The sequence below is a fragment of the Heterodontus francisci genome, chromosome 24 (assembly GCF_036365525.1).
Source record: "Heterodontus francisci isolate sHetFra1 chromosome 24, sHetFra1.hap1, whole genome shotgun sequence".
NCBI classification, from domain to species: Eukaryota; Metazoa; Chordata; class Chondrichthyes; order Heterodontiformes; family Heterodontidae; genus Heterodontus; species Heterodontus francisci.
In genome coordinates, this window is record NC_090394.1 from 29291516 (window position 1) to 29305985 (window position 14470).

The 14470-nt window shown below is 41.0% G+C and overlaps 1 protein-coding gene across 3 annotated transcripts in view; it reads right to left on the reverse strand.

Moving 5' to 3' along the window:
* sdk1a (sidekick cell adhesion molecule 1a) overlaps nt 1-14470 on the reverse strand; it is a 973689-nt gene that overhangs the window by 590636 nt on the left and 368583 nt on the right. For all 3 annotated transcript variants that reach the window (XM_068055814.1, XM_068055813.1, XM_068055815.1), the window contains exon 4: nt 11157-11304. In XM_068055814.1, coding sequence (XP_067911915.1) covers nt 11157-11304 — 148 coding nt within the window. The remainder of the gene's footprint in view (nt 1-11156; nt 11305-14470) is intronic.

Genomic DNA, 14470 nt, shown 5'->3' on the forward strand with positions numbered 1-14470 from the left:
ACGGGATCAGAGGTGAGCTGGCAAGATGGATACAGAACTGGCTCGGTCATAGAAGACAGAGAGTATCAGTGGATGAGTGTTTTCCTGAATGGAGGGATGTGACTAGTGGTGTTCCGCAGGGATCAGTGCTGGGACCTTTGCTGTTTGTAGTATATATAAATGATTTGGAGGAAAATGTAGCTGGTCTGATTAGTAAGCTTGCGGACGACACAAAGGTTGGTGGAGTTGTGAATAATGATGAGGATTGTCAAAGGATACAGCAGGATATAGATTGGTTGGAGACTTGGGCGGAGAAATGGCAGATGGAGTTTAATCCGGACAAATGTGAGGTAATGCATTTTGGAAGGTCTAATGCAGGTGGGAGGTATACAGTAAATGGCAGAACCCTTAGGAGTATTGACAGGCAGAGAGATCTGGGCGTACAGGTCCACAGGTCACTGAAAGTGGCAACGCAGGTGGATAAGGTAGTTAAAAAGGCATACGGCATGCTTGCATTCATCGGTCGGGGCATAGAGTACAAAAATTGGCAAGTCATGTTGCAGCTGTACAGAACTTTAGTTAGGCCACACTTAGAATATTGCGTGCAATTCTGGTCGCCACACTACCAGAAGGACGTGGAGGCTTTGGAGAGGGTACAGAGGAGGCTTACCAGGATGTTGCCTGGTCTGGAGGGCATTAGCTATGAAGAGAGATTGGAAAAACTTGGATTGTTTTCACTAGAACGACGGAGGTGGAGGGGCAACATGATAGAGGTTTACAAAGTTATGAGCGGCATGGACAGAGTGGATAGTCACAAGCTTTTTCCCAGGGTGGAAGAGTCAGTTACTAGGGGACATAGGTTTAATGTGCGAGGGGCAAAGTTTAGAGGGGATGTGCGAAGCAATTTTTTTTACACAGAGGGTGGTGAATGCCTGGAACATGCTGCCAGGGGAGGTGGTGGAAGCAGATACGATAGCGACGTTAAAGAGACATCTTGACAAATACATGAATAGGAAGGGAATAGAGGGATAAACCCCGGAAGTGCAGAAGGTGTTAGTTTAGGCAGGCATCAACATTGGCGCAGGCTTGGAGGGCTGAATGGCCTGTTCCTGTGCTGTAGTGTTCTTGTTCTTTGAAAAGGATATGATGGAGGGGTGAGAATTATTGAGAGTGACAGAGGAAGCAGAATATCCATATGTTGGTGACAGGGAGAAATGACGAGCAGTGCATATATTTGAAAGGTGACTGAAGCATTTCCTGAACTCGATTGAGGTCCTGGGAGTGATGCTCCTGGTGCTGACAGCCATTGCAATGTCTCTAGGCAGGAGTTTCCCTGCAGGCTTCAGGACTCTGCCATCAGACTCAAAAAGGGGTCAGAAGCCCACCCTCTGTGGAGAACAATCACTCACCTGTGATTTTCCCTGATTTGACCAATAGGAGGCCCTCCAGCTCAGAAGCAGTAGCAGGAAGCCATGGCAGGGAAGGGAGAGGGTGCTCCAAGATGGCAGCACCCTCTCCAACTTTTTGAAAAATAAAATAAAAAATGGCCTTTTCAGCCGGGCCACCATTGTGGGGGACAGCCCGTCCATAGGCAGCCTGTGGCTGCAGCTGAAACCAGACAAGCAGGGAGGGCCTCTAAGCCTTCCTGGAGCGGTGCCCCCCGCCCCCCACTGCACCACTGCTAGCCAACACCAGGCAGCTGCCATGCTCCTTCTGCCTCCGGGGACCTGCAGGCCAACTGGAAAATTCCAGTCGTCCTCTGACAATGGGCCTTAATAGTTTAATTGACTCCCTGCCGTTTGCGGACGGGTAGCCCTGCTGCTCCCCCATCCCGCTTCTGAAATGCAGCATCAGTGTTAGTAGACGTTTGAGGTCAAGCTCCACTCCATAGGCATGCTCACATAATCTGGGCTTACACTTCAGTGTAATCAGGAGGGAATGTTGCAATGTCGTAGGTGCTGTCTTTCAAATCAGAAGTTAAACTGAGGCCCTCTCAACTGGACATATAAAATTCCATGGCACTATTCAAAGATCGCTTCGTGTCTTGGCCAACATTTACCCCTGGAGTAATACCACAAAAATAGGTTATTTTGTCACTGATTTAATTGCTATTTGTGGGAGCCTGGCATGCAGAAATTAGGTGCTGCATTTGACGACATTACAACAGTGAGAACATTTCATTGGCTGTGATAAACTTTGGAATGTACTGAAAATGGGGATTGCAGATTACTGCAAATAGGGAAAGTACTACATAAATGCAAGCTGTTTTAACCTATCTTTCTCTTTCATCCTTCAAGGATTGTAAAAACAAGTTTCACCAAAATTATAACATGTAAAAAAAATTAAATTTTTCTATTCATTCCTGGGATCTGGGCGTCACTGGCTAAGGCAGCATTTATTGCCCAACCCTAATTGCCTTTGAGAAGGTGGCGGTGAGCTGCCTTCTTGAACCGCTGCAGTCCATGTGGGGTAGGTGCACCTAAAGTGCTGTTAGGAAGGGAGTTCTAGGATTTTGACCCAGTGACAATGAAGGAACAACGATGTAGTTCCAAGTCAGGATGGTGTGTAGCTTGGAGGGGAACTGGAAGATGGTGGTTCCCATGCATTTGCTGCCCTGGTCCTTCTAGGTGATAGAGGTCGTGGGTTTAGAAGGTGCTGTCTAGGGAGCCTGGGTGCGTTGCTGCAGTGCATCTTGAAGATGGTACACACTGCTGCCACTGTGCGTCGGTGGTGGAGGGAGTGAATGTTTGTGAATGGGGTGCCAATCAAGCGGGCTGCTTTGTCCTAGATAGTGTCGCGCTTCTTCAGTGTTGTTGGAGCTGCATCCATCCAGGAAAGTGGAGAGCATTCCATCACACTCCTTTATTTAATTAATTTAATTAATAGGAAGAATGATATTTTCTGGTTGTACTGCAATTTGCAACAGCTGTCGAGATATTTTCAAAAAGACAAAATTTGAAATGTTTGTTAGAAAGCAAGGAGGGTGCAATTATAGTGAAAACTAAATGGCCTTTCAGTATCCTGAGGGTTAAGTTCTTTACAGATGACTAACTGTTGAACGATAACTAATAATTTCAAATAAATTAAGATAGAGAAATTAATTTTAAGTATGGAAAGAGCATAAAATATAAATGTAGATAAGGAAATAACCAAAGAACCTTTGATGGATTCGTTGCTGGAAAAATGAGCAAGCACTATTGGATTACCAATTCCAAGTAAGCTCTCTCATAAATGCCAATGCACTGATTTCAGGCCATATATGTACAAAACTCAGTTACATGGTAAAACCCCAGCTGGACAGATATCAGGTCAGGTACTTCTTTCAAAGAACTGTCATAATCAAACAGTGGCAAAACTAAGTTTTCAACAAAGTAATTCAGAGAAACAAGACTGAATTAATTGCTTATTAGCATACAAATTCCTCAATTTGCATTAAAACTACTTTGAACTAGTTTTGAGAATTATGGGCTTTTAGGCTTTGATCAGAAGTTATGGTGAAAAAGTGACAGAAAAAAGGCACAAATAGACAAAAAGATGGTTGAAGTATTTCCTGAATTCTTAAAATGTGTCCAATTTTCTACTGTTATGACCAAGGCGGGAGGAGTGCACTGTCTTCCTCTAGTTCCACTTCCCCACGGGTCACAACATATATTTAAATGTTTACCCAATTACTGACACAGTCAATTATATATTCTATGTACATTTCAGAATGAAATCCACCAACCAGGTTTCTTTAATAAACAAAATTATTATTTATTGAAACATATAAGATCCTGAGGGGTCTTGACAGGGTGGATGTGGAAAGGATATTTCCCCTTGTGGAAGAATCCAGAACTGGGGTCACTGTTCAAAAATAAAGGGTCGCCCATTTAAGACAGATAAGAGGAGAAATTTTTTCTTTCAGAGGGTCGTGAGTCTTTGGAACCCTCTTCCTCAAAAGGCAGTGGAAGCAGAGACTTTACATATTTTTAAGGCAGAGGTAGATAGATTCTTGATAAGCAAAGGGGTGAAGGATAGCTCCATGGAGAGCCAGCATGGACTCCTTCTATGCCGTAAATGACTCTGGTATCACTAAATCAAAGCAGTTTTGCTTGGCATGAAGCTGGTTGTGTATATCGTGTTTGGAGAAACTGAGAATCTTGTCTGAACAAACGTACACATTAACATGCTTGAATTTGAGAACATTGCTTGTGATGAATTATATCATTGGAACAAAGCAGGCCCACTGTAGGTGGATTACACAGTAACCATTTCTTTGCATTTTCTAAACCACTCTCGCACTACGTCCGGTAAAAAAAAAGAACTGCAACTGAAGTCTCCTTTTGTGCTACAGTATGACAGCTGACCAGCAGTGTCACCCTGCTACAGATTTTTACTGCAGAAAATGATTGAAAGCCCTCTTGCACAGCTGATTATTTGCTTGCAATTTAATCTCTAGAGACAGTGGGCTGGATTTTAACAAGCCCTCAATGTCGTGATCCGTGGCAGGAGGGGCCTGAAGATGGCTCTGGATGAGGCCCGCCATGGACCTCGACCCTGGGAGGGCCTGGCCTGATTCTCCCAGCGGTGAGGCTCCGTAGCGGCTCCCCACCCCCACCCCCCCCCCCCCGCCTGCCGCTCGGCGGCAGGACCACAATTTGAATATCTTCTTCTTCTTTGGCCTCCTTGTCTCGGGAGACAATGGGTAAGCGCCTGGAGGTGGTCAGTGGTTTGTGGAGCAGCGCCTGGAGTGGCTATAAAGGCCAATACTAGAGTGACAGACTCAATGTAACTCAATAAAGTTACTAACTTTAAATACACTTAGGTGAGATCTGGAGTGCTCTTCGGCTCAGCGGCTGGCATTCCCACGCCTTCAGATCCCCGTCCAGGGAAACGAGGCACCACACTGGTGAGGAGGACGGAGGAGGTAGGTTTATCAGTGTGGGGGTGGGAGGGGGGAAACAGGGTCAAATACACGTAATGGGTGTAGGGGATGGTGGAAAGGGTAGAACCTTAAACATTGTGCAGTTTGGGGGGGTGGGGGGGAAGGTCATATGTAAAAGCTAAAGGTTTGGGGGGGGGGGTAAGGGAAAATAATTGTGTTTTATTAATTGTAATTGTTATGGGGGGGGGAAATTTTGGGGGATCTTATGGGGAAATCTTTCTTGAAAAATTTAAATATGCCAGCAGGGCTGGCTGCCCTTTGAAAATGGCACCAGTGCCAGCGCACAGGCAGCTGCACCATTTCCAGGGATGGAGATACTGCCCCCTCCATGAGATTGTGGGGGGGGGCAGGCCCACCCTGGCTATTTAAATGAGCCACGTGCGGCCCATATTGAGCTCCAGGCACAAGCTTTCACCAGTGGACATGGCTAATTATGGGGATTCACTCTATGTAGAACAGACAGGAAGAATATTCTTTTTAAAATGAGCACTTTAAAAAAAAAAATCAGAATACAACAACTTGCAGGAAAACATCCCAAGATGCTTCTATTATTATATTTCTGTAATTTAGAAGAACAAGGACAGTAGACGCATGGGAACACCACCACCTGCAAGTTCACCTCCAAATCACACAGCATCCTGACTTGGAACTATATCGCCGTTCCTTCACTGTTGCTGGGTCAAAATCCTGGAACTCTCTCGTTAACAGCACTGTGGGTGTATCTACAGCACATGGACTGTAGCGGTTCAAGAAGACAACTTGTTACCACCTCCTCAAGCGCAATTAGGGATGTGCAATAAATGCTGGCCTTGCCAGTGACGCTCACATCCCATAAATGAATTTAAAAGAACAAAGCCTCACAGCTGGGAATTCTCTAGCTTCCAGTCAAGTCGTGAGGAAAGGTGGGAGGTCCAGGCAAATCACAGAGAAGAAGGGTTGAGTTCTCCTGCTCTTCCCTTCACCACCCCGATCTCACCCATAACTCGCGTACCTCCCAGTGGTTGAACAGTGCAATTGATACATTATTTTGCTAAATATTAAATATGCTTTGCAGTTGGTTATTGGCCAAAAGCTATTGTAAAGTGTGAACTAGGAGTGACTGGGCAGTAACTCATTCAAAACCCAGCCATTTGCAGAAATCAGGCCCACTGTGTACGGCATACTAGATAAGACACTAACCTTTTGCCTTGGAGTTCAAATCAAGCCCAGACATGAGGGGATCAAAATCTCTTGTGTATGTTATTTGTAAAGGAAATGAATTTGTGTAATCTCAACCGAGTTCCGAGTGGGCATAGACCCATGACAGAAAATAGCCTCGAATTTGGAACTGGCGGGAAAGATTTCCACAGTGCTTGTCCTTGGCATGCACTGGGAGCATATTTGCAAAAGTGTGCACTGAGACCATGATCTTGAGATGTGCACTCCCAGCATGCGCCAAGGTGCAGTGCAGCAGAATTATAATTGCTAAAATGTGAATGCCACTCAGAGAGACGCAAGTCCTGCTAGTGTAGTATTTGTAGAATCTTGGTGCGAAGAATAGTGCTGGAAATCGGACTGTATTTTGCCTGACTTTGGAATCCAGTTGCTCATGCTGGATGGTGAAAAGGAATGTAGCATTGCACTCTTTAGCATAGATCTCCATCATTTGAGAGCAAAATATTTATCCAACAATTTTTTTTTTAAAGAAAGAAAGGACTTGGGACTGCATGAGATTAGAACCCATCCTTATATAAAGTCTCATGTGGACTGTCATTTATGTAGAAACATGATGATTCGTAAGCAATACCACAAGTGTTCTTAAAGAAAGTGTATTTCTAGAGTGCTTTTCATGTCAAGATGTTCCAAAGTGCTTCACAGCAATAAATTGCTTTTGAAGTCTGGGCACTGCTGCTATTTAGGTAAATGCAGCAGCCAAATTGCTGTCCGACAAACAACAAATGAGATAAATGGCTTGCTGATCTGTTTTTATTGGTGGTGGTTGAGGGAGTAATGTTGGCCAGGAAACCAGGTAAATTCCCTTTTAACCTTTGAATAATGCCTGGGAGTTTTTATATCACCTGAAGAGACCATCTCACTGAAAGGATGGGACCTCCAACAATATAACGCTCCAGTATCAGCGTAAATTATGTGTTCAAATTCTAGAGAACATTTTGAACTCACAATCCGTTTTGGTTTACTGGTGCAGATCTGGCACATATTGGAATAAAATTAAGTCAGAAAATAATTGAGAGTGCATGGGCGGCTAAAATCTACATAATCAATACCCACTTTTTTGTTAACTACTGCATTTTGTCATGAGTATTTGAACATTTTTATTCACTGCCATATTTATTGGTTACATTAAGGCAAATAATTTATAATCAGTTTTAGCTGAGCTTTTATCCATAGTCATAAAGTGAAACAGTTTAATCAATTTGCCACTAAGAATAGCTACAGTATCTATATTCCAATAACTGATGTACTGGTCTGTACTTAAAATAGCTATTGTCTCAGGGTTAAATTTTACACTGCATTATAGTTATATTAACGTGTAAATTTTAATCGTTAGAGAATTGTTCCTTGAAGTAGAGATCAGAAATTCAGTTACTGATACAGTAACACTATTTCTAAAAATAATAGAACATTTTTACCCCAAGACTAAGCATCTTTGATTTGAGAAATTTAGTATGTATTTTGTACGCAAAGCAATGAACCTCTCATCAATGACTGACAAAGGTTTGTCTGGAAAATGCATTTCTTTTCCTCATCAACTAATACAGAACCTACTGCATTGGTGTGCAGTCTCATAAAGTGGTTCATGCCCTTGATTCCATGCAGATGAGGTTCCCGTTATCAGGCAGCTCCCCAAAACGAAGTTTGAAAAAATAGTAAGGAAAGCTTGTTATGTCCTGCTTATGCGTACCTCCCATCAGATGATTATACTACCCACAGAATGACCGGAAAGCAGGCTGATGAATCCCTTTGCAACCACAGAGGGGCATGGTGCATCTCAACATATTTGTAAGGTTTGCATACATTTAATTTGTTGGAAATTATGTCAGATATTAAAAAAGATATTAAATAGAGCCAAATATCTGTAGGCCTGACATCCTGGCATAAGTTCCAGTCTGAGCCGGGCTGGTGACATCTGTCATTGACCCTGAAGGAGTATGTGGGATTGGGATAGATCACCTCAATACCAGTAGTGTGTGTCTGTCGTACTGGAGATGCACCAATCAAGGAAGGCAAAGCATCCCAGTGTCCACAACAGGAGAGAGGGAGGGAGGTACCAGCCTCCCCACTTCCTACAACTCCAAAAGTTGCAGAAACTATCCCCAAACTTGGCCAGAAGGGTTTTGTAAATTCTCAGGGATCTAGCCAACCACCACCACCACCTGCCCGCCCTCAAACCCATCCTGCCAGGCAGTCCTCACTTGTGGCTATAAATGAATGGGTGTACCTTCTTTCACTAGATATTTCAGCTCGCTGCTAGAATCCCAGGACAGGGGCAATAAATTCCCAGCCTGGCAGTCTCCTTTTCCAACCACGTTCCCCTGATGCAGCAGACCATATTTGGGGTTGATGGAGGCTCTGTCCTAAAAAAGGCATCCCAAAAACTGGTGAGGAAGATCAGAAGCCAAATATCATGCTGGACCCTTGTCTGATACTTGACCTTTTTCTGTACTCCTGTCAAGAGTGTGCTAACAGGGCCATGAGTGAATTCCATTGCCTTTACTGGGGCTAACAAAACTGGTTCTGACTGAGAAAAAACCTTTTTTTTAAACCTAGAAAGTGTCTAGGATCTAGAATGGCTTTCAACAAGGAATTGGATAATTATCTCTATGATTCTGTAAATGTTACTTGCAGTGTTGGTGTGGTAAGGATCACAAAATATACTAGACAGCCAAAATTCCTCAGAGGTGTTATAACAGTCTCCTGGAAACCTTACTTTGGCATCCATGTCAAAGGGGATGGGGCTGAAGGCAAGGACTCTCAACACTGGAAATTGTTCTATTAGCACCACTAAAAGTATCATTAATGCCAAGGACTGCATTTTTTTTTGCTTGGCAATAAAATATCTCTCCAAATATCTATTCCTACATTAAGTCACTTAATTCATCTAATGATTTACATTTCAAATTTGTGTTTGCAGTTTAGTGATTTATTCCTTCAAGTAGTTTTCATTCTAATTTGTAGCAGAAGGCACAAAGTTATATTAAAAGAGAGCTTGATTAAACTACAAATAATAAGACTACAAATAACTGCAAGAAATGTTTTTTCTTGTTTCACGAATAGCTGTGATTCACTCCGCTAGTCTTAGAGTAGAACATCTGCTAAAAGTAACAACTCATGACTTTAAGCGTCATAACAACATTCCTTTCACATTGGACTCAAACACTCATTTGGTGAAATGACATGAGATTGATGTGCATTAAAAGTAAAGTTTTATCTGACAAATCTGCAACTTATCCACTGCTATGAGAAGTATTAACAGTGTGCAAGTGATGAGCAACATGGTGCATCTGCATATAACTGTGACAATGACAGGCAAATTCGACTCTGTTGGAAGACTTGGAGAAATTGCAGAGGGGTGTCAATGGCAAGTCACAGATTCAGTCACAGACCAATACTCCCTCTAGCCATGTTCAGAGTTGGTTAATTCAGTATCTAAACAGTTCCAAATGTGGGAAATTATGTGAAGCTCCATTGCCAACATCCTTTCCTCACATGTTCATCTGCTAGACAATGCAGGATCTCAATATGGAGGCCTGGCTTAAATGTCTTGTGGTGTTCTTGTCTATAGATAACCGACAGCCCAGCCAAAGCTGTCCAATCCTGGTGTGATTCTGGAAATGATGCAAGTCTTCAGCTATCGTCAACCCGAACCTTATCAACTTCTCTATTCCCTTCAATGGAGCTCCATTACTAAATCTACCTCCTACTTTCCCCTCTTGTTCCAAATACTTCTTTTCTGCTTAACTGTTTATTTAGCTCAGGTTTTCCCAAGGTTTGGATACTGGGAAGATTCCAACACCTTGCTCATTTGACACCTTCCTGGTTGAAATGGTCCAAGCTATAGAATGCATTTAACAACTGTGAAATTAGAGAGGCAACTTTTTTCCTGTTTTGGTCCCTTCCTTTTCTTCCTTCTTTCTTTTATTCTTTCTCTCTGTCTTTCAATAATGTTCTGTTCATTAACCTTCATTCTGTTTCCCACTTTCCCTCCATTGCTTTTTGCCTTTTTATTCATCCATGAAAACATATTTGCATTCCTCCTCTTAATTCTCCACCCAACCTTATTTTATTTGCTTATCTTTCAATTTAGCAACTTCTTACCCAGGTTCTGCTTCTGATTCTTTATCCTTTTGTAAGACTGACCACGCCTAATTTTCTTGTAGCAAAGTTCTTAAATTCTGGAGTAAATGGTATTTCATTTTTATATTTTTCAAACTCACTTTCACTCATAGCTCACTCACGACATGTTTCTTATCATCAACAAATATTCCAACATTTTTAAGACTTGCTAAAACTTCAAGCAATTTGAACAGGGAAACTGAAATAAGGAACTAAAATCCTAGTCATTGTAAGAATCCAATATTTACTAAAAACAAACCACAATCCTGGAATTGTGTGAACAGACCTGAATCATTTAACAAAGACAGGGAATTTCCTTGGAGCTGCTCCCTCTCCATTGCCATAACTTCGCTGGAAGTGTGATGGAAACCCCATTTACGCATCGCTTCTGCCACCTTGGTTATGGCAGCAGAGGAGCTCTGAGAGGATTCCTGCCCTTGATCTTTTTTTTAAACAATATATAATGTAAACAAACTGTTCCTTTAAAAAAACAAAAACGATCATGTCTTGTTCTTTATATTCCCTATTTATTTAGCTTCACTGAATTAAGACATATATGAATATTGACCTTGGATAATAACTGCAAAGTACCCTGCTTCATTATCCCCTGCCAACAACAATTTTTAGATGACTGAAAACAAGTTTAATTGTGCATAGTAGTGGCAAATCCTGACTGGAATGCAGTTAAGAAATACATGATCGCTAACTTTATGCAAGTGCACTTCTGGAGAAGTAATGGATGGAAGATTCTGATCTCTACACCCAAATACATGCTCCCAGCACACACAGTCTATGCTGTAAGTGTGAATTCTTAAAATCTATGCTATATCAGTATTATGGAATTTCCTGTTATTTTATCAATTTTAATTTTAAAAAAATCACCAGTAGCATGATAATGATCATCAACATGCTCACTCACATTCTGTTGCTAGGGATAATCTTTTGGCCATCACGGAACCAGGTCATTTGCGGTTGTGGGTAACTGCTAATGTCTGGAGATTTTAGCAGTGCAGCCTGACCCTGTGATACTGTGATCCATTGGTCGCCTCCTTCAAAGTTTCCCATGTCTGCAGAAAAAAGTGAAAATTTTCAATTGATTAAATGAAAAAAAGCTACCAAAAGGCCATAACACAATACTACTTCTGTGATTAAATCATTAGGGAGCAAATTAAACAGGACAAAGAAGTAAAATATGGTCTATTTGCTGGTATGAAGAATATCTACACTTGCCACCTGCTGCAATTTATGGGATCAACTTTGCACTCTACCAATAAACAGCATTTACAGAGTCAAAGTTCAACACCATCATGTAATTCTGCTCACCCATTCTATTTATTTTCCTCTCCACTGTATTTCATCCACAGACCAGAGGGACTAGCTGCTTGACACCTCACCCTCAAAGGGCAGCAGGGACTAGGAAAATGTGAAGTAGATGTAACTTGCATCCTATATCTTGTGGCACCACACACTGAAACACCAATATACCGCACCAAAATTATAGAACTGTATATACATGTCACTTTTCATTTAACATGTATACACTGAAGCTGCAGACTTTCAGTAATCATCAGATTTGTAAGGTCCATTATTAAGTTATCTCAAATCTTAAGGAAATTTCATTTTTTATGTCATACCTTCCATATTTACCTTCAGCTTTTAAAATAAAAATTGTGATCTAACACTAGTTCAACTTTGGATGAAATGATTCTATGGAGCGTACACAGAGGGGTGGTGATGGTTGGGAGCTGTTGTTAGTTAATTTTTAGACTAGAAAACTGGGAAAAGTGAGCAATGCTAATGCAGGGTATAACCTCCTGACTGAAGTGTGGAGGCAGACTCAAGAGTGAGACTAGGTTCCTACTTAAATAACAAAAACCACAGAATTTGTTATTGAATAAAATTTGAGACAGCTTTAATGAATTTTAACTTTGAAGTGAATTTAGATTTTATACTTCCATGGGTTTCACTGTCAAAATCTTTTGTGTTTAATCTATAGATGGAGATTTGCTTTTGAAAACCCTAAAAAAGAGTGTACATCACAGATATGAACCACCTAAACACCCGAAAAATCAGTAAAAATTCTGACAAATGCTAGAAAACAAAAATATCAATAACACATCTGACAGCTTGGCAGATCATTTTGACCTGTACTTTTACAGCCAGTAACATTTCTCTTCACCTACTGTCAGGTGAGCAATCCATTTCCACACATACAGTATTATCGAATGATATTGTGGTGGACACCGCAGGACTTCTAAAGCAGATGATGGACAAGATTTTAACTCATTCAAAACCCACCCACTTACACAGAGTTAAAATCAGGCCCAATTTTTTTTGTGATATGTGAAGAAAAATTAGAACTTCTGCCAAACTGAAGGCTGTAATTGTTCCGTATTTAGCAGTTTACTTGGAAGATCTGTTCTGTTTCTGTTAGCATTTAATGTTAATTGTAAACTTTTGAATTGTCACAAATGGACAGTGAAACATTTAATCCAGAATTAATGTTTGAACACTAGTGTCACGACCCGGTGAGAAAGCGGTCTAGGGTTCCCTTTCAGCCTTCACCTGGTCTTACTGTAACAGGGTTTAATTTTAAACACACCTTGTTTTTAGCTCCCTCTTGGTGAATCCTTGTTCACTGCTTTCCAATTATAAGGCAAAGAAACAAGCACAAACAGGTTTTCTTAGGTTTGAAGAAGAAAGGTTGAAATTTATTAAACTTGAACTTAAGACAGAAAAATAAAGTAGAAAAGTTTGAGGCAATATCTGAAGAGGGTTTTTCATTACAGATCTTCGAGCTCACTGTAGAGTCCTTGATTGAAAGCAGATCTTGCTTTTCATTGGGGCCCAGTATTCTTCTTAAACCTTGTTTGCTGTAGGAGATTTTTCTCTCTTGGGGTTCATATATCTTCAGTGGATTCAGAGGCTTGAAAGAGAGAGATGGGAGCAGACAGGAACAATCTTCTCAGTCCAGGAGCAAACAGTCTTTCTAAGTCCAAACTCTCTGGCCAGTTCAAAATAAAACCCTGGAACAGCCAGTTAGCCATGTGACTAGCTGGTCGAACCAGTCCTGGTCCTTGTGGATTGTATCCTCCTTAGCAGGCCCTGGAATGAGCTTCCTCACCTTCGATATCTGTTAGTATGTAAATGCTACTTTTCCAGCCACGGCTGATCTGTTTAACAAGTCATTTCCTCACTTCAACAACAGTTAAAAATCATGACAAAATTAATGTGCCTCATTCTTGGCAAGTGGGGGCCTAGCATGACACTAGCTTGATTTCTGATTAAAGATTATACTATTTATGCAAGAACACAGTAAATATTGCACTAATTCTAGCTTTAAAAATTAAGTATAAAGTATTTCTACCATGAGGTTATAACTCAACCTCTCACCCTTAAATATACATTGAATTTGAGCTGTTTTTGTTCACCCGTATTCTTGATACTGAAATTCTCCTTAATTCTGTTATGAGTGTCTGCCAACATTTCCCAGAGCTGACAGACTGCTAATTTGATTAAATATGACCTACATCTGGATTAAGTAGCCATCTGCGAACATGCCCATAGCCTTTATTAAACACAGAGCTTCATAAATACGAGTTAATAGAATCTGCACTTGGATTTCTCCACCAAATTTAAACCATTTACATACTTCAGCACAGGGAAGATGTTAACTGGGGCTAAGAAATGTCATAATTTTATGCATGAAGCTTAAGTGCAACAGCAGCTCCATATTGTGATTGTAAGTATCTCACAGTAATTCAGTTAGCCAGAAACTTACATATTTTCAAGTTATTTTGACTTTTTATATTGATAGCTTCTTTGAGTTGGAGACTAGAATTGGAAGACTCAGATCAAACCTTGCAAACATCAAAATCTGTCAGTGCACCATGGAAAACAAAACAAAAAATTATCTTGGGGACGCAGATGCAATTATATCATAAAACAAATACAGGACAGACTACCAGCAGATCATAAAGCTGAAAACTGATTGTGCAAAGCACATATTATGTACTACCGCCCAACTTGGCTATGCTGTTTTTGTCCATTTGTTCAATGGTTTTGTGCATAAAATACATTCTTTCCTGAAAATAGAGACATTTTGTTGAAGCTTTTCATCTTACACGGATCAGAGCAATTTGCAAGAATATCAATGTAAGGGAAAGCAACAGATTTATACTGTATGAGAATTGGTTGGCAAGTGGATTCTGATATATTAATACACAGGGCCCT